The sequence below is a fragment of the Lethenteron reissneri genome, chromosome 9 (genome assembly GCF_015708825.2).
Source record: "Lethenteron reissneri isolate LAM-NWPU_2019-01 chromosome 9, ASM1570882v1, whole genome shotgun sequence".
Taxonomy (NCBI): Eukaryota; Metazoa; Chordata; class Hyperoartia; order Petromyzontiformes; family Petromyzontidae; genus Lethenteron; species Lethenteron reissneri.
The window spans coordinates 8,941,907-8,963,353 of NC_083787.1; the positions used below are offsets into that span (position 1 = coordinate 8,941,907).

General features: G+C 46.7%; 1 protein-coding gene across 3 annotated transcripts in view; it reads left to right on the forward strand.

Moving 5' to 3' along the window:
* LOC133339556 (purine nucleoside phosphorylase-like) overlaps window positions 1–18,456 on the forward strand; it is a 42,951-nt gene extending 24,495 nt beyond the window's left edge. For 2 of the 3 annotated variants that reach the window (XM_061547670.1, XM_061547678.1), the window contains exons 2-6: window positions 9,474–9,643; window positions 10,161–10,264; window positions 11,267–11,442; window positions 12,127–12,317; window positions 13,563–18,456. In XM_061547670.1, coding sequence (XP_061403654.1) covers window positions 9,474–9,643; window positions 10,161–10,264; window positions 11,267–11,442; window positions 12,127–12,317; window positions 13,563–13,759 — 838 coding nt within the window. In that variant the 3' untranslated portion in view covers window positions 13,760–18,456. Of the gene's footprint in view, window positions 1–1,529; window positions 1,679–9,473; window positions 9,644–10,160; window positions 10,265–11,266; window positions 11,443–12,126; window positions 12,318–13,562 lie in introns of those variants that run through there. The other variant, XM_061547664.1, reaches the window with a different exon arrangement.
* Window positions 18,457–21,447: the final 2,991 nt, after the last annotated feature.

Genomic DNA, 21,447 nt, shown 5'->3' on the forward strand with positions numbered 1-21,447 from the left:
ATAATAGCATACTACGACGTTTCGATTGCAACACAAGCAATCATCATCAGGTATAAATAAAATAGCAACAAAAATCGAACCAGAAAACTATAGACAGACATATAAGCAGACAGACATCATTGACATTCTAATTTTTTCTCTGCCCCCTCCCTCTCTCCGCCCCCGCCCCCTCTCTATATTTAAGCCCCCGTCACAGAGACGACCTCTCTCTTCGTGCCGATACGTGTTCTCTCTCTGTGTATCTTTATGTTGTCTGTCTGCTTATATGTCTGTCTATAGTTTTCTGGTTACATTTTTTTTGCTATTTATTTTATACCTGATGATGATTGCTTGTGTTGCAATCGAAACGTCGTAGTATGCTATTATTTAATTTATTATTTTATCTTTATACGTGACTTTACCGAAAGAACCAATGAAAGAATAGTAAGGGTTGTCACGTAAACAGAACGTGCCAATTCGTCACTAGTACAGCACACCGGTGTGTAGGAGAGCCAAGCCACGACATTTACAATCTGAGTAGGATGTGATTCATTAACCCCCCGCATCCCACTTATTGCGCAAGAGCGCAATAAGTGTGGTCACCACATCTACGCCTCTAATATACAAGGAACAAAACAGTTAGACTTTTCCACAAATCTGTCTGTCGCCTGATGACGCTAGTTGTAATTACTGGCGAAACGTCGTACTCAGATTGTAAATACTCTTTGGTTCTTTCGGTAAAGTCACGTAGGTAGAAAAAGAAATAGAATTTTAAAAAATCACGACGTTTCGATCGCAACACAAGCGGTCGTCCTCGGGCGGAAAAAAATAATCGAGCAGTGGACCTGCTGAACCAGCCTACGTGGCTTTACCGAAAGAACCAAAGAGGATGAATTCCTGCAGTCACGAAAGCTTCAAATCAAGATCAGATTGTAAATGTTGCGGCTTGGCTCTCCAACACACCGGTGTGCTGTAGTAGTGACGAATTGGCACATTCTGTTTACGTGACAACCCTTACTAGTTGGCTGTGTCGGGTGGTGGCGGGTTTTAACGACACATTTATACATTAACGCGATCTAACCCAAAAAAAACCTCTAATATGGATGTAATATCGAATCGCAAATTATATGGCAACAATGCACGCATAGTCCCCTCTGATGCCAGACTTAACGCCCCAAGTCGCTAACATATTATCTCCTCCAGGTCTCTCTCGAGTTCTTGCCTGGTTCGACAAAACTACGTGACCGTGGGTAACTGCGAATACAAAGATCCCCCGTGTCGCCTTCACAACAAGTTGTTAGCGAGCATAGACAAAGGCCGGAACGCCACACGAAGGGGTGGGTGGCCAGTACCACGCCCGACCGCCTTTGCCTCCCGCGTGACGATGTTTACACACCGCACCAGCTACTCATTTTGAGGCTGAGTCGACCTAGGGGGGGAGTCACCGCTCCCCACAACCACGACCCTCACGCACACATTCCGTGACGTCACTCGGCCACTCCTCCGACTCCACCAATGGGCGAGCAGCTCGAGCGGCGTGCTGGGCCGTGCCCCCCACGTGGCGGAAGACGAAACACGTGGGACGAGAATCCTGTCAAACGCGCGCGCACGTACACACACACAGGCACACACAGACAGGCAAAGACTACTACACTATTCGCGTACTGTCGGGAGAGATGCATCCCAAGGATCAGCACACGTGAGTCGCCGCGTATGTGTGTGTGTGTGTGCGCGCGTGTGTGTGTGTGTGTGTGCGCTTCATTTAATACCGAGGAGACAAAGGCGGCCGCGTGTGATGGTGACCACCTCCCCACCCCCGTTGTGTGCCGTGCCGGCCTTCATAGGTGCTACGCGCCGGCAGCACTTGCCCCAAGCAGCCTGTCGAAGGTGATACGGGCGTTCTTGGTTTATGTTTTGCTCGCTTCACTGTTAACCTCTCTCGTGTTGCCATTTGTGTGCATCTTGCGCGCTCTCCTGTCGACAGTCACGATTCCCACGCAGTGTTGCTCATGGCCGGCTCCGGCTTCGCAGCGGATGTCTCCGAATCGGTCGAGCGGCGTTTTTCCTCCCGTCAGCTGCGTAACGCGGTGTGGAAGAAGCTACCTTGGCTTGGCGCTCCACACGACGCTCGCAACGCTTGCGAAACTGAGCGCGATCCACTTTGAAGGGACATCTGCGCCGGTTCTAAACATTCAGGCGACGCTGCCTACGATCCACCCTGCTAGTTTGATGGGATTGGAGTGTGTGAGTAGCTCACGGATCCATGAAATAGTATGGACAAAATCAAATCGGTGAGCTCCTCCGGCAGGCAAGGCTGCGTTGGCTGGGTCATGTAGCCCGCATGCCCAGCCACCGCGTGGCCAAGCAGCTTCGGTTGAGCCGGAACGCGGGCGCTGTTTGAACGGGCGCGGCACGGTCTAGATAAGAGAGGGAATGATTGTCGTGTAGGAGGATGTGGAGCTAATCGGACTTGTCGATTACCGATACCAACGGTGTCAATATCGGTCTATGTAGAGGAAGCTAGGGCAGTTGGAGGCAGTCAACCTTCAATAAAGTGGAATGTAGAGGAGCGACGCTCACAACAACGAGCGGAGCCCTGGGTGGATAAAACGCAGTAAGAAGGCACAGTGAGGATCACAGGTGGTGCATCTGCCAGTCATTTCAGTCAGTCAACCCATGGTACCTGGGTCTGCCCCGTGATCTGTCAGCGAGCCTTAGACACTTCACGTCGCCTCAAGGTGCACCTAGCCTGGCACAAGCGAATGGCGGTTGTGGCGCGTCAGTAACCGTGCCTGCGTGTGCGTGCGTGGTGACGTGGTTGAGTTATGGATATGAAGTGACTCCAGTGCGTACTTGGATTGGAACTATTGGAGGTAAAGCTATCTTGTAACTGCGATGTGCAGGGTTTATTATGATGTGGCCAGTGTAGTGCTTATATGGGGATAAGGATATGGGTGTAGGCAGTGGGTGTAGCAAGGACGGAGCTGGGGGGAGAGTGGGGAAACCGCCCAGGATCAACATTTTTTTTTGAAATATATTACTGGCAACTTTTCTGGTAATGGCCCTTATTCATAGCACATGTGGCTATTGTGATTGTGTGCCACTGACAACGCTGCATCGCCAAATAGTGAGTTGAACTTTTGAATGACCAGGAGGATGTTTACATGTGCTATGAAGGGCCATTGCCTGAAACGTCACGAATCATATAATGCATATATTTACTTTTAGAGTTTTAGGGTAGTGTTTTTGACTATTGGACTTTAACCTTAGACGCTTAAATTTTAATATGTAAGGACTCGGTAGTAGACTTTAGGCACAGGGTTAGACAAAAGCTTTAAGAGAGGGCTCCGTTTACGGATATAGTTGGTGTTCACATTTTAATTCTAGCTTACGATAGTGAAATGGTTAGTGACGGGGGGGGAGGTGGAGATTGGAAAAATGTTGGGCACGAGGAAGTTGTCTCACCAAGCCCACATTGGTATGACAGAGTCCAACTCCACAACTTTGTTTTGGGGTTGAAGCCGACATAGCAGCTGTTAGTGCGTCACCGCAATTCTCGGCCGTGGGCAGAGTGGACTGTCACGAGCAAATCGCGGCGGGACTGTGGAAGAAACGACGAATGGTCACTCGCGAGGAGGGCGGTGGAGGGGTGGGAATGGTCTCTAAAAGAGCGTAAACACCATAAACGCTGTGCCGCTGTATGAGCGTCGCTTTACTGCGCCTAGAAATGTTCACGTGCAGAGCAGAGCGCTCGACGAATCGCACGAGTCACCGCTGTTTGAATGGCGATCGCAAAAATAAATACATTAACAGCGTGCATGTCACTGATACGGCTGTATGCGTGTATGTTGGACTTCTTTCGCACCGTATGTAGCCAACCGTGCTAATCGTTAGTGCGCTTCTCGTACACAGTCGCCGTATATACAATACATGCGTGATATTATCTACACGACGCGAGCAGAAATGAATATTCAGTGCCGTGGAGGGCCAGGAATGTAACCGACCCTGTAGCAAGGTTGGTTTGAACATCTAGTTTAGGGGTTGATTCAGCCCCTCTTTTGGGGAGAATTCAACAGTGACTCGCCCCCCCCCCCCTGCCATAAGAATGTGGAATTTCCATCACTCACTCAGGTCTGTTTAACACGTAGGCTTTCGCCACCAATATTATCCATAGCAGAGTTATTTTTGCATTAGATCGATCTAACCCAAAAAAACCCATCTTATGTCTCTGGTCTGTCAACAGGAGATGATGCATTGCCTCTGTACTCATTGAGCAACACATTGCTTTGTTTAACAGCGATCCACATGTTTTCTTTTCATGTAAGAAATGCAACAAATACTTAAAATCCATCATTTTATAAACAACCATTGTCCATAATTCATACACTATAATAACTTGAAATCGGTAGCCAAAACGGTGAATGTGCCGGAAGTCTGTCTGGCCACGCGGACGAGGCAATAAAAGAGTAATGTGTAGCCTACAGTGCTGAAACATACTCCACATTTGCAGGACACGCTCTATTTAACGGTTGCTAAAAAATACATTGACAAGAGTTGAGTTCGTTTGTCTAACGTACGAAACGTCCCGTTAATCTGGTGGTCATTGTTGTAGAAGGGTCATGCACACAAGGCAGTTGGGTATTTGTTGCGGTGAAACTCCTCTTGTTCTGTCCTGCAAGTCGCAAAAGGTCCGCGATGTCATTGCTTTCATGGCTTTATTTTGGTGATTTCGAAAAGTGTATTGGTTTAGCCATGTTTGTTTGTTGTAGTACAAAGTTATACTGATGGCCTTAATCTAAGTTGTCTTGTGGTTGTTGTTGGTTGTTTGACTTGCATCCCACTGGGATTTTTGCACACAGCGTTGGTGTACGGTGATTTTTTTCTGCAATATTTTGCTGTCTTTCCTTGGATTTTCTGTTTGCACTTAGTCACATATTCACTTTAAGATGGTTTTTTTCATGTTTTTGTTTTTTGTTGCGGTTGCACCCGATTCAAGAGCCGAATGGCTCACAGGGCTACACCTAGTACATGAACTTGAACTTGTATTGGGAGCAGGGGCCTCTCCGTCGCTCTGGCCTGGAGCTTGTTTGGAGACTCCAGGGGACGATGCGGCCACAATCTTTACAGCTCATGACACATTTTCCCCCAAATAATGGTTGTCAAAAATGCTATGCGTGTTGTTCTTACAAGTGAGGGCATCGGGTTTGGACTTGCCTTTTTTTCTTACTATTTTACATCCTGTCTGAAAATATATTTTCATATTCACATTCAGGAAATAAAATCTCCATAACAGGATAGACATGTTTTTATATGCTCCAAATATGTTATATAAACGAGGATTGAGAGTTCAATATTTCTATTGAAGTCTGATTTATTGATGGAAAGAAATGTAACCTTTTCTTAATGGATATTAAAATGACATTCTTTTAAAATAAAATATATTTGTACTTTTTAAAACTCCATGTCCCTTTGGGGACTCAATCTTGTTCACAATGTAGGAAATTTACAATTAATGTTTTAATTAAAGCACTTTACGTTTAAAGTACAAATTCTGAACTTTAGCTGAATAACCCTGTGACTCACATTTCCCTGTCCTGACGTTGGGTGAACGTTGTTGTTCATGTGTTCCTTGCATAAATGTCATAGAATTATACCTTAGAAAAATAGTCATTTAGCATTTACCTTTTGTCATTTAGGTATTTTTTTTAACTGACAGTTCAAGCCGCAGAAGAGAGCGTTTGTCAAATTCAATGGATTGGTTTCGTGGCTGTCTTACGGTACGCGGGCTCACCTTATATGGTCACTACAACCACGTACAATTATACAAATCTGCAAGAAGGCAATGAAGATAAAACCGCGTCTAATTTCGTGACGTATTTTTTCCATGCTGTTTTTCAGAGCAACTACCTATGCTCTGTTGGAACAATTAACTTAAAAATATACGAAAAACACGGTCGTGGTGACCATGCATTTAAAAAATAATAAAATCGGCCAGTTTGAGGGATGGTTGTGTGACATCTGTGGAATGGAACATGGCCATTCCTGTACGTCTCGTGACTTCGTATCAGCACGGGCTCGGCAGCCACGTGTGGCTTTGCCGCCTCCGGTGACGATACAACTCACGTCCTCCGTGACATCGGCCTGTGTTTACGTGCCGCCGTGCAAACAGGCACGTCGCATCACGCTCGTGGTCAAGGTGGTCCGGTCACATTTTTTTTGGCTGGCTGGAACCAAAAATGTCTGTGGTTATGAATAACACGCATAACCGTGTATGGCAGGGTGTGGCCTTATCATTATACATGACCGAGAAATAACTGCCCCAAACCAGTGATCACAGCCTTTCCTCCCCAGACCAAAGCTGCCATATAAGGATATAGTATACGCAGTACTTTTAGAATTCCACCGGAAATCCCTGCAAGTGACGAAACCCGACATGATGCTGAGACTTTACTTTGGATGGTGTGACCGGCATATACTAAAGTTATATCTACGAAAAACCCTACCAATTTAATTAAACAAAATGTAATGTGCATCGAATATCTTGAGCACACCCACTGAGTAGAGCAACAGCTTACATCACTGTGATAACGTGATGCTAGCTCTGTTTAATAAAATACAGATAATAAACGTTTACGTCATAATTTATAATTGGTAACCCACTACTGGATGAATGTCTATCCCAGGACTTGCTGGTCCTGGAGGTTTGTTTGACCAAACCTCACGACTCTGGTGAGTGCAGGTCAGTAGAGTTGACCGAGAACCAGTATTGATATTTATATCACTCGCCACACAATTCGGCCATGGCCAGAAATTAATCGCGAGTCATTCGGGTCATAGCATGCGGTGTAGGGAACACACTGGTACCACTTCCCTGTTTATACGGTACTTTGAAGATCTACAGTACGTTTATTTTGATTACGCTTGGTTCAGTAAAATGCTGAAACAGCTCAGTGCCCAATTTACAAATACGAAGGAGGCATCGTAGCAGCGATACAACACCCGCCCCAGCTCCTGACGCAATCTATCTGTCCCAACCACCTCAATGTAAAGCTATAGTTGATGCTCTACAGCAACGTCAGCCGTATGAAGAAGTTAAAACATGTTTATTAAAAAGTAAACTACTCGGCCTGAACACGTTGGGGCCGGCAGCAGGATGCGATCGCGGAGTGGCCGACCACATGCAGCCACGCGAAGTTTGTCTGAGAAGGGAGAGAGAGCCCGGAGTGGCGTGATCACTGCGTCGCACTTCCTGTAGAGTTGGCATTCTCTGGTGACGAGTCCATGTGACACACCACGCCTGCCTGATGTGAGCTTCCGTGGAGCTGTAGACTCGCATGCATGTGATATTCAGAATCCCTTATAAAACTCAACGTTTAACCTACTCACGCTGGCTTGTGCCCGCCCTCACAGTCGGGCATATTTGCGGAATACACCACGCCGCCGTTGACCCTGGCCATTGACCGAGCAACCCAACGTTCCTACCAGCTCCCTCCGCAGGAATGTGTTATGGGTAATTTGTGCGAGTTCATGCACTGTGTGGCCACCTTTTGTGATATAACTCTCTTATTCAAGTGGTCTTTGGTAATCTAATGTGGGTATTATGGTGAATTTTATCCCTTCTGAGTCACCACTCCCAGGTTTGCCTTTTATACATTAAAAGATGGAAGAAAAAAAACAGGAGTCTTTGCAGGAAGATTTGGGTCTCGGAGAATATGAGTCACAGATAATAGGGGCACGGATAGGAATGTCGCTCTGCTGGCATAAACACAACCACAATTGTCAAGCAAGGATTTGTCTGCCACAGCAAACACAAGCGATATGAACGTAAACTCATCACTACTTTACAAACAACAAACATTTAAAAGTGCATATTTCATGACTAAGTTTAATATGAACAGTCTCAATTCAGTTTTGTGCGTGAAAGAAATGTGTGCATGCGTGCGTGTGGTTGTGCAAGGCTCCGGATGGGCAGTTCCACACATTGGGCAACTTCACAGTAAACATTTTAATATCATCCTCATAACGTCACTTTGAGGGTGATTATCTGAAGCTTGGGAAATTGTGGGTTTATGGAAGCATTCCATGGTTTGACACGTACACAAAAGAACGTACCATGGCCATCCCGGCTTGGATAGGATGTTTCGTTGGTCTGGCTCTGGTATTGTCGTTTAGCGCAGTGGTATATTACGACAATGTCTATCTTATCCAGATAAGTGGACAAATTACAGTCCTCACTGGCTGATACGCAGCGCTCAAGAGCCACTTGACGTTCTATATTTGAAGCTTTCAGTGACTGCGAGGATTCATACTCTTTGTTATTTTCGGTAAAGTCACGTAGGTAAAAATATTAATGAAGTAAATGAAAAATGTAATCAATTAAAAATGTAATCAATGAAAAATCAGTGACTATCCACATCTTTAAAGTGTCTGAAACGTGTGTCTGAAACGTACGCCTGATATCGGTGGAGCTGGCCGTGGGTCTCTTTGAGAGCTCACACGTGCGTGGCTCTGCTTGCCACACATGAGTCCACATTCGGCGGTTTGGTCGGCCTTGCTCCGTGACCGTGAGCCACACGTGGCGACGGGGGAGTTTTGCCGTTTGTGGTGAAGCCTCGAAGCACGCCGTGGACGCACGAGTGTGCTGCCTCGCGCGCTGCTACGCTGCCACTTTGACTTCTTCCATAGCTCCGCACGTTCGGTAATTCAGACCCCTCCCACGATTCCAGGAATTAGTCACGATTCGAGAAAAAAAACACGGTTGGAATTCAGAATCTTATTTATTTGTGCGCGTTCGTGGCGCATGTCGAATCGGTCGTGACTCTGCGGTGTCGGTGAGCCAAGTGCATAATCGCTCGTGCACAATTAAACGTACCTATCGCACTGATATTCAAATTGATTATGGTAATTAACATTTGTTCAGTCTGTACTTCATGGGGAAAGAAGGGAAATAAGCTGGCGCGGTGCAGCTGCCCTTTCTGTGTGGCACAGTCTCAGAAATAATCCGTGCAGTCACAATCCAGTGAAGAGTGGACATTCTTTGACACCCATTCGCACTGTTGACTTTGCAACCGAAATTCCGGAGTAAACACCGAAACAAAAGGTTGCATTTTAACCTTTTACTTGCATTAATCTTATCTGTTAAATAATGCATGACAGGAAATGTGCTTATATTACATCTTATCAATACACCACAGTCGTCAATCCTGATACAGTGATAAGAATGGCTCTGGCTCACCAGGAGAAGGCAGTCGCCATCTGTTTATATCTGCACGGGGATGGAGTGTTTCCCCCCTCACGCGCATGGGTTTTCTCCCACTTGTAATAACGCTCATTTATTGGCTGCATACATCTTCAAATGAACACCCAATGCAGGACCCTCCTGAAAATGAGTCTCGCAACTCGGAATGGCTTTCCTGGACAAATGAGCAAATTATTGCGCTTGGTCAAACCTGTTGCTGTACCTCCCCGCCGACCGTATTGTTGTTACTCATCAGGTACCGCTACGAGGACTACAAGGTGACGGCCGACTGGCTGCTCTCGAAAACCAAACACCGGCCAAAGGTGGGGATGGTGCTGGGCTCGGGCCTGGGCGGTCTTGCAGACATGCTGGAGGACCAGCAGTCCTTCCCCTACTCCGACATCCCCAACTTCCCGCAAAGCACGGGTGCGTACGCACACGCACGCATGCACAGGCGGGCAGGCGGGTGCATACACGCAGGCACACGAGATACAACGTGTGGTGTCCACACCGCGTGCGGTGCCCGTTGGGACTGTAGAGTGCGTTGTGTGTATCGTGTATGCCACATCGTCGTCGTCATCGTTAGCGATGTTGGCTATTCACATCCTAATGGATTTGTGGATTGGCCACTTGCCCTCCGCAGGTAATAGGTGCAGCTCTGGGAGGCGTGGCACTTGAAGGCAGCCAGAATTGACGCCAACAATCGCCCAAGCTCTGTCGTCCTACATTACGATGTTTGGGCAACAGTGGTATTGGCTGAACGTAAAATCGAATCTGAAACGTGGTCCAGCTCTCGTGAAAAACATAAATAATAATTAAAAAAATCCATCTCTTTGCGAGCACACGACTCCACCCCCCTCGCCACCCGTGTGCGTGAGCTCCATCGACTCGGCGTTCCTGCGGGGCTCACCTCGTCACGCTCTCTTTGTGTCTGCCGGTGCAGTGGAGGGGCACGTGGGACGCCTCGTGTTCGGCAAGCTCAGCGGGAAGACGTGCGTGTGCATGCAGGGGCGCTTCCACGCCTACGAGGGATATTCCATGAGCAAGGTGCCGTCCCCCACCAGCTTCCGCTCTGCACCGTGCAGTCGGCTCGACCGATGATCTGGCACTCGCTAATCCACTTCCGGTTACTCGTTCGCTGGTGCTCAGTCGTCTTATTATCACTCTTCTACAGCTGCTACTGCTATTAACATGGTTACTGTTTCCTGTAAACGTCAATCGTTGAGCACTCGGTCGACCAGACATGGACTGTTTTGTCTCATCCACCACAAATTGTTTATCCACCACACTGCAGGTCACAGCAGCTAACTCACTTACTCCACCACTCTCTCGACTACTCACTCACCCAGACAAAGATCCCCCATTTAGCCTTTTAATAGACTGTTAGGGCAAGTATTGTTAGGGAGCACCTATGAAGGCTGGCACAGCACACGAAGGGGTGGGTGGCCAGCACCATACCTGTCAGCCTTTGTCTCCCTAGTGGTGATGTTTACACACCGCACCAGGTACTCATTTGAGGCTGAGTCAACATAGGGGAGGCCCAGGCCAGTCCAGATAATCGTCAATATTGTTAACCATGAGCAGGAATCGAACTCGGTTGGCCAGGTTCGTAGTACAGCTTGTTAACCGCTATACCACCGCTGCCCAAGCGCACTCACCCACACTCAATAGCCCAATAATTTAGCCACCACACTGCAGGTCACAAACACTTATCCTTTGTGCTTCATCCCCCACACTGCATAATTACCTTGCTCAAGTCAAGAATCGTGTTATCTCTTTATCGATTGCAACTTTAGTGGCCGCTTGACCCTACCGGCCTTTGGACCTGTGCTCTGCAACTGTGTGGCCGTCATAATAAAACAGACAACCTGGCAGTCATAACACGCACAGAAGGGTCATATGGAGATTAGCCGGCACTTTGCTGTTCCGCCTTCTCCTGGCGAGTCGCCCACCCTCGCTGACTCCACAAGTGCTGGATCACAGGTCACGTGCTTAGCCGCCAGCAGACACGTCACAGGCTGCGAGCACTCGCTCCGTCTCTCTCTGCAGGTGACGTTCCCCATCCGCGTGTTCAAGCTGCTCGGCGTGGACACCGTGGTCGTCACCAACGCGGCCGGTGGCCTCAACAAGGAATTTAAAGTGGGCGACATCATGATCATTCGCGACCACATCAACCTGCCGGGCCTGGCCGGCAACAACCCCCTGCTGGGACCCAACATCGAGAAGTAAGAGCCAGGAGAACATCCCACCGCATCCTGTCACAACTTCCAACATCACCAATCACCCACTAACGTCCCGCAAACATCCACTAACGTCCCATAGCATCCCCACTCCTGCCCCATGGGATAACTGAAGAGTGGGCAGGTTACCAGGTTGATACAATCTGCAGTGATTGCTTCAGCCCGTCATCTTTACATGGTCATTATATTAAGTACCAGCGTGTGGGAGGATATGAACAGTAGTTGGGGAGAGAGACCGGCTCTTGCCATGGCAGTGTGGAATTTTCTCCGCTGGCCCAGGACTGCAAACGGAGAGCCGTCCAGTGCTTATTTAAGTCCGGGGAGCCAGACGCTCTGCAGTGAGCAAACTAACAAATGCCATCCACCAGACGTCAAGTGACGTTCTCACGTGATCCCAGGTCACGTGATGCCAGGTCACGTGATGCCAGGTCACGATGCCAGGTCACGTGATGCCAGGTCACGTGATACCAGGTCACGATGCCAGGTCACGATGCCAGGTCACGATGCCAGGTCACGTGATGCCAGGTCACGTGATGCCAGGTCACGTGATGCCAGGTCACGATGCCAGGTCACCGCGGCGATGACCGTGCAGGGATCAGCGCAGCGGGAGTACAGTTGCGGGCTGGATGTCAGGCCGGGCGACACTCACGATCCTTCGCATCCCGACAGGTTTGGGCCTCGGTTCCCGAGCGTCTCCGACGCGTACGACCGCTCGTTGTGCGCGCTGACGAAGAAGGTGGGTACCACGCTGGGCTTCGGCGAGTTCCTGCGCGAGGGCGTCTACGTGATGAATACCGGCCCGGCCTTCGAGTCCATCGCCGAGTGCCGCATGATGATCACCCTGGGCGCCGACGCCGTTGGTAAGGGGCTCGTCGCCGCATGTGTCCGTTGCTTGGGCCTCTGTGTATGTACGTGCTGTATTGTGAGCTTCTTTCGAAGCGTACGTAGCCAACCGTGCTAATCGGAGGTGCCGTGAGCGCGCTCGTCGCTCGCGTGGCTGACATTGTGAATGCATCAAAAGCAAACATGACAAAAGAGACCCTGGCATATTTGTTGGAGGTGGGGTTGATAAAAGGGTCAATGGGAGTGATAGGTGCTGGTTGGATAGTTGGTTAGGGGTCGTACTTAGTTGGCTGGTGAGCTTTGCCACAACCGGTTGCCCGCCCCTCCCCATTGCATCGAATAACCGGTTCAGTTTTTGGCCGCTTTTGGTTTTCGTTAAAAGCGCCACCTGGAAACCCTCTCGCGCCACCAGGAAATTCTCTAGCGCCTACCTGCTGACGAGCGTGCGAAACGCATTCGTCCTCGTCACACAAGCGGCACTTGCCCTAAGTGCTCGTTGGCTGCTGTAGCTGTTAGCGAGCACCCACCATTAACACACAAACATTCACAAAGACAAAGATCCCCTCTATAGCCTTTAACAGACTGTTGGGGCAAGTGCTGTTCGCGAGCACCTATGAAGGGTGGCACGGCACACGATGGAGTGGGTGGTGAGCACCATGTCCGATCTTTGACGCCTCAGTGGCTATGTTTACACAACTGAACCAGGTACTTATTTAAGGCAGAGTCTACCTAGGGCTGATCCAGGACCGGTTCAGATAATCGTCACTGTTGTTAGCCATAAGGGGGAATCGAACTCAGGCCGCCGGGTTCGTAGCGCAGCGCGCTAACCGCTACAATATTACTCCCCCCACACACACGCACACACGCACTCCCCCTCCCTGTATTGGTTGCGTAGCTGGCTCCACTGCTCACATTAAAGTCGACTAGCGCTACAGATTTTACGCCGGTCTTCATCCTTTGTATGGCTAATCATCGGTAACTCTTAAGAGATTCCGTTGTAGGTGATTCGCCCATTCGATTGTGGACACCATCCACCCTCCGCCGTGACGTGTACGCTTGGGGTAGTGCGTGGTTACACGCGTAGCCACTGTCGCACACAGGAGAGCGTCTTTGATCTTCCACTTGTGAGTCAGGTGTCCGCCGCGTCTCCCGTGGTCTGTGTTGACGCTGGCGTGCGTGTGTGTGTGTGTGCGTGCGTGTGTGTGTGCGTGCATGTGTGTGTGCGTGCGTGTGTGCGTGCGTGTGTGTGTGCGTGCGTGCAGGCATGAGCACGGTGCCCGAGGTGCTGATCGCGAAGCACTGTGGCCTCCGCGTGCTCGGCATCTCGCTCATCACCAACGAGGCCGTCTTGGACTACGAGACCGAGAAGACAGCCAACCACGCCGAGGTGCTGGAGACGGGCCGCATGCGCGCTGACGCGCTGCAGAAGCTCGTCGCCGAGGTGCTGAGCAACGTGTAGCATCAGGAGCCCGGCCGGTGACAGAGCTCCTGTCGTCTGCGGCGATGCGGGGGGGGGACGAGTGTCACGGATCCTATTGTCCGCAAATTTTATGTTCTGTAAATTATCGCACGTAAATGTGGGTGTCGGGGGCAGCCAATAATAGGAGTTCTCATGGACCCTATAGGTGACAGAAGTCGTGGGTAAGAGGAATCCTACTTAAGTAAACAAGTTTGTTGATATTTCAACAAAAAATATTTGGATTGATCACTTAACAAGCGATTACATGTGATGAGTACGATGCCTAGTCACCGAGTAGTCTAAAATTGCACGAGCACTTTTTACAAAATTGCAGGTAAACTTCCAATGGAAATTTGGATAAAAAAAAATCACTGCCGAGTAGGTGATGTAAGCCAGCACAACGTGTACACTCCCAGAGAATGGTTAAATTACCGAATATGTGCAGCATATACCCCTGGCTCCAAGGGTGAAAATTCCGCTCGGTGCCCTCAGTGCGAGGCCCCAATCAATCTGGGTGGCGCAGGGTGGCAGGGCAGTGGCAACACTCGTCGCACCTCGCAGAAACAAGTGTCCGGGTTCAATTCCCAACTCGGCCGTCTATCTGTGTTGGCGTTTGTATGTCCTCCCCCTGTTCTGCATGGGTCTCCTCCAGGTTCTCCAGTTTCTTTCCATGACTGAAACCCACAAGCGATGTAACTGGTATTGGCCAACATCCCCATTACTGATATATGACCTCCAAATGACTCGATTCGGAATGGCACACGGCATCAACATAGCTCCTTTAATGAGAAACTTGGACAAGAACCTTCTGAAGAAGTGTCTTGAGCCTTGGCGACGCTTTCCTGGGTGAACAAGCATCATGATAATTGGAAAAATCACTCCACGCCGCATTAGTGTGGCATCTCCAGTCCACACTTCCAGTAGTATGAGAGCCCACGTGACGTTTTATGTTGTGTAGCTTCTGATGAGCATGTCACCATGATCAGCGTCTTGTGGTAAATATTGGGTGAAAGTTGTTACAGAACAAACAAAAAACTTGATGTTAACATTTTAAAAGGGTTGTAACAGCTATCGTTAATGCTGTCATGAAATTCTGTAAGGTTGTAGTCAAAGTGAATGTAATATGTAACTAATCTTTGACCGCAAACTATATATTTTAAAATGCTTCAGCTGATGTAGTACTGAATGAATATGTACAGCTTCTGAAGGTTAGAAACACCACAAAACGCTGTATTTTGACAACTTGCATACGGCTTGAGTTACTAAATGGGGATGCAGGGGAAAATACCAGGGGGGGGCAATGCAACAGAGAGATTAAATGTTCCAGAAGTAGACGGAAGCCATCGGTTAGGGCTGGAGAGTGGTGAATGGCTGGAGAGCTGCAAATGGCTGGATATTGGAAATCACCTTTCCGCATTATTTGGCCTAAAACATCCAATTTGAATTTAGTTGCATGGACTGCAAAGATGCGGTGCCAGTTTTTGAGACATGTATCTAACGGGGTGTACACGAATACATGATTGACATTTTATGAATATTCATGGGAATTATTAATGTCGGCTAATGGAGTGCACAAGACTGTACAAAAAAGATGGGACATGAGACACAGGATAGAAACAACGTGAAAATAATTGATTCTTGGATCGCAAGCCTGAATCATTGCCATTTTATTGAACTGTGGGAGGGAAGGTGTGGAGGGTTTTTTACGGCCTCAATATTCGTGTCGTGAACACACCTCGAGTATTCGCTCGGGTACGTGACATTCGGAACTAATTTGAACTTTGCATTGAAACCCAATTAGAACACGTTTATTGCTTTTTTATCCGCACCAGCGCTGTGAATGTGAGCAACTCTTGATACTTTAAGGTGGGAAAATGTTTTTAAGTCCGAAGAAAACGTGTCCTAAAAACAGGTTTGGACGATCTTTATTGGTTGAGAAATTAATGGTTTATTTTTTAAATGGTAAAGTTATTGATGCCACGACTACGAGAGGCAGGGTCGGTAACACCTCTGCGGAGTGCTCTCGGATCCCGGCTGCGTCGTTGTTGTTGATATTGTCCGGCAAGGCGTCTTGACGTTTCGCTTCACATGCCGGGAGCAGCCACTCCCACTTCTTCTTCACACGAAGCCAGGGAGCTAGCGTCACGCCGGACAACGTGTGCGGTAACAACCAGTAAACACATCCGGAGAGCTGTCCAGCACGACCGCGAACACCTGCGCAGTGGGGTTAATGACATTTCCGCAATCCCTCAACTTGACCCCCGGCCACGAGCCGACTCCACCCGGGTGATCTCAGGGGCTTTCACTGCGTGTTGTGCGTGGACTCTTTCACCAAACGCTGCGGGTGTTTATATACACATTTCCATGTAGAAAGACGCTCTACCATGTAAAGACCTGACCTGACCTGCTGGATAAACAACACCATTAGATGCAGTCTGTCCTGTCACATTATCATTTCCTCAGGCTAGTCACTATCTGCTGCTGTGTTCAAACTGTACAATAGCAAAGGTATATTTAAGTCAAACTTTGATCCAAGGGTCTATTAAAATAGGAGTTTCAGGATATTACAAAAACCTATTCGTGTACACGTGGTTTTTAAATCTCTCGGCTTTACACGGCCGAGCCATTTGGCATTCCCCTCAACCACTCCTTGGTGGGTCTCATGGTGGGTCGGTCACGAACAGCAGTGCTTCAAAACTTCCTCTAGAAATGCCCAGTTGCGCTTGAATTCAAAGCGGTTGTATATCCCACGGTAAATATTTCATTTCGGTTGCGGGGATTAGTACGGTAGATTTTCTAAAATAAAACAATATTGATAGCATTACATTGCTTGGAAATTACTATTACATGTAAGGCAAACAGTTGGGTCCCTGACAGTAACACTTAATTTTAGTCGAGATATTGAGAAAATCTGTGCTGCGTCTGTCACTGCTGCTACGATTAGCACCTTTACGTTGGATCTCAAATATCACATTTTCAACTCATTTCCTGAGAACTTTTCTGACGTGAATTTGTTCATAAAGAAATGAATACTCGGATGTTAGCATTTACAGAGGACCATTTTCAAGGCGATTTAATTATAATTTCAAAACATCCCGCAATAATTTTGTACAAGGCATGATCTCTCCGCAGGATGTTTGTTGTTGCCATGGGTGACCTGTCAAGGAAATTGTGCTGCAGTGACCAGAATAACTACACCCTTTTATAGCCATTCTGTAGAAACACACGGAGAAAAAATAAATTCAAGGACGTTTAAATGCACCAACTGCTGTTTACTTGGGACAAGAAATGTGGCTGATAGTCAAGGAAGCTAAACTCAGCTTGTCTTTCAGAGCTGAATTATCCCATATCCTGTATAATACATCGGTGGCAGAGGTCGCAAACGGGCTTTGATTCCTTACCCGTACCCGTACCCGGCCGCACCAGGGTTGCAAACGGGTACCCGCACCCTACCCGATACCCGGCTACCCGTACCCGGCCGGGTATTGGGTAGGGTACGGGTATCGGGTAGGGTACGGGTATCGGGTACCCGATTGCGACCTCTGATCAGTGGTGGACAAACCTATTGCAAGGGAAGTACAGATTGGCTGTTGGCGTTTTATTTCTGAGTGCAGTATCATTGGCCACATTAAATCACGACGGTCGATCATCCAGGTGAGAGTTAATTCACTTTAAATGTTTTACGGAACATAACACCGGAATATAAAATATGATTAGTGTGGCTAAAGTACTCAAAGTTATTCTATCGATATGAATCCTGTCATTGATGTACCATTCCCAAAGTGTGTTGGCCACCTTCCATTCCATTCCATGTGGAGGTTCCGTTTGCTCGTCGTGACATTCAAATCAAAGTACGTCTTAAGACCAAGGACCAAATGCACTTTGTGTTTCAAATTAATTCGTTTATGTTAAGTAGTAGTGTTTACTTTTAAGATGTCTCTTGTTGTGTCTTAATTTTATCGATGTTATATTGTGGGATCGTAAGAGATGGTGGAGGGTTGAGGGGGGGAGGCATTCATCCAAAAGCAGCTTGACCAAGATTGATGATGATTAATATTATTGATGTCAAATTACATCTTAAGTTTATTTTAGAATCGTACTGTTATTAACATAATTGTTTAAAAACGTAGTACTGCATGATTGGAAGTATATCATTTGGTTCTGCTTACTTATCTAACCCCGACACTTTTGTGAGACGCGAGAGGATTACTCGCACAACATCTTGGCTCCATTGCGGTGAAGGAGGGTGCAGTCTTCGGTCCTAAATCCCTAAAAGTAACCTTTGAATACCCGTGAAATATTCAGGCATCGATTACATCGGACGCTTCTAAGCCAGAGGTTCCCAACCAAATCTCTGCGGAGCACCATGCACCTCCACATTTTTTTTCGAAATTAAAAATTGCAGCATCCGTGACCGTGTGACCGTGTCACCGAGACCACTTCCCGCTGGCCTTGCGGACCACAGCTGGAGGAAGCGATGATCTCAACATAGTGACATCGCTGAATTGCACCCTCCTGACTCAAGTGGAGCCACGTTGAAAGTTGACGATCGCTCCCGAAAGTTAATCCAAGCTGCCGTATTGTGTTGGTTATACTCCAGTTGCGTGTCTCGTATTGCACACCATTTGTGTTCAAACCAAAGTTATCTCCTTCTGCATTTTGTAGTTACTAAGTCCAATTAAAGTGACTAAAATAAATGCTCGTTGAAATGTGTTGTTATATTTTTGACGTGGTGAGTGGAATGTGCCACATTGCTCGATGCTGAGGGGGTAGGTACATTACTTTACCATCTGCACCCATGCTGCTCTGTCAACTCTCGATAACGCGAGCCTTCTACTTCAGACCATTGGTGGCACATGCTGGGTTTCACCAGTCACACATTTTTCTTGGTTCTTTCGGTAAAGTCACGTAGAAGGGAAATAATAAACTAAATATTAAACAATAAAAATCCTCACGTTTCGACTGCAACACAAGCAATCATCATCAGGTGTGAAATTCACAGCAATAAAATGTTCTTGTTTAATATTTTTATTATTTTATTATTTCCCTTCCACGTGACTTTATCGAAAGAACCAAGAATATGAATCCCTGCAGTCAGGAAAGCTTTAAATCAAAATTCAGTCACATTGTTAAATGTGTCTAAGGGAACTTGGATTTTTATTAAAGTGTAAGGTTATTAAAACATCATTTCAAGAAGTGTCCCGATGGCTCAAGAGGGACGCATGCTGAGCTGGTACCGCTGAGATCCGAGGTTCTTCTCTGGGCGGCTGCTGGCGATTGATTCGGGTGTAAGGGTGACGCAGTGGTAACGCTCGTTGTGAATCATGGCAAGAAGCGCCTGGGTTCAATTCCTGCCTCGGGTGCCTTTCTGTGTTGCGTTTGTATGTCCTCCCCCTGTTCTGCATGGGTTTCCTCTGGGGTTTCCAGTTTCCTCCCATAGCTAAAAAAACCACAGCGTAACTGGTAGGTCTCAAGACGTTTTTTTTTTGCAGTAGGTGCTGATGTCGCCGTGTGTAATCCCAATTGAGTAATTTGCAGGTAATGTTTCAGCATTATGATGTTGTGACTAATAAAGTTGCATTGTATGTTTATGATCGTCATCTATGGGAGGAAACCAGAGAACAGAGCACATCCAAGACGGGGAGAACCTCCACACTCCTCAGAGGTAGGCACCCGAGTTGGGAATCGAACCCGGTGGAAACTGGAATGGGTTTCGAGACTGCATGCCTGCATTGTGAAAGTCGTGTGAGGGCAAGGTCCTGGGAGAGCGGGGATGGAATATTCTGCAGCGGGGGGGGGGGGGGGGTAGCTATGATGTACCATCAGACAGAGGCACAAGAAGATGTAATCCACATTCCCTGTTTGCTGTTTTGAGTTTACAATGCATGCACGGACATTGCTTTCAGTAAATGCAGAAGTTTTAATGCAATCTCTGGTATGTTTGTATTTGTATTACAATGTAAACCTGCCACCTGTTTTCCGTTCTTTGCAGTCAGGAAACGATACAATTGTAACACAATGCCTTCCTGACATTACCTTGTAATGTACGTTTAATAAAATGCCATGAAAACTTATTGTAGTGGAAGCTGATAAGCTGAATTCCACTGGTCGTAAGAATTACCCAGTCAGTTTTCAAGCTTAACCCATCATGGAATGGTGGGGGCAGGGCAATGACATCTGCAAATGACGACCATTTGTCAGTAACTGAAATGGAAGCATGACAACATATTGATATTATTCTGTGAATGCACTTAAGAAATGTTTTTTTTATTATGTATGCTCAATTGTGGTTTGATTAGGAAATCATTTGCAGCTAAAAGGTAGACCGTATTGGATAACTCCCTTCCGAAGGCTTGGTTTAGTCAGTGTGTTTATATAACACGCTTTAAAGGAGTGTCAACTTTTCTCTTTGGTTCTTTTGGTAAAGTCACGTAGGTAGAAAAATAAAATAAAATATTAATTATTATTAAATATACAACTTTTTTATTTTACTTTTATTTTCTTTTTCTACCTACGTGACTTTATCGAAAGAACCATAGAGTATGGATTCCTGCAGTCACGAAAGCTTCATATCTAGCATCAACTCTCGTGCAAACATGTTCTTGGAGATCCGTTAGTTTAACCCAGTTAAATGTATTGCCTGTTCTAAGTCATCGGCATCCAATAGAGCAAGGTCTCATATTTGTCACACACAGGTAATTTAATGTAGTTATTTAAATAGAATTTACCTTAATTGTTTTTTTCATAATCCCAAACCTCAAAACAAATGTGGAGAAAGGTCAGTGTGGATTGTCCAAGTTACGGATAATATTATTGCATCTTCTGTTAAGCTACATTCTGCACCAGTGTAGTCTGATTCTTCTTTTTTTATTTGCTGCATGGGTTAACATTTGTAAGTACGGTATATATATATTTTTTTGTAATTTTGGGGGGTGGGGGGGGGGTGGAATTCTTTTTATGCTTCATGCTTTTCAACTCTGGTTAAAAGTGTTAATGTATTTTCTCTGCCAGGCTGTCTAATACGGAGGCATAATAACTGATCAAGATGATTCATTATCGCAATTTAAATACTTCTGAAGTCAACTGTTGGATAGTGTTACAGAATCCTCGCATATGCATGTTTTTTTCGTTCCTTGATATTATTGCATTGAAAGATTTTAATCTCAAAGAGCATCGACCTACCTCATTAACATTTGACTAAAATTTAATGTAACTGCAATAAATGATTTACTGTCAAGATACATTCATTGTCTTAGGGGGTCGGTGCATAAAAAACCTATTTAACATGTTGTAATACAATTACATTTTCATTTCAATTTACAAGCAGCTCATATCGAGTCTGCATTAAATGCTGCAATTGCTAATTTTTTTTAACACAGAATAAAACGTAGTAATTTCCCACATCCTAATATCTAGATTTTCTCTGCAAATTCATTTATTTATGGGTTAAAATTAAATGACCTGCATTTTATTCTCTCTGGATCTTGCCCTGAAGATGCTTGATGCAGTTTGAAGTGAAACGCAACTAATTTCCGCTGAGTTTGGTCGTGAGAATTGTTCTTCAACTCACCGGTGAGCGAGCCGAAACAACAGCCGCTGGTACACACGCGACAACTACATTTTTTTGTCCATGTCGGGCGGTGGAGGGTCTTACGACACAAATTTGGTCAGGCCATTACGTGGCCTAA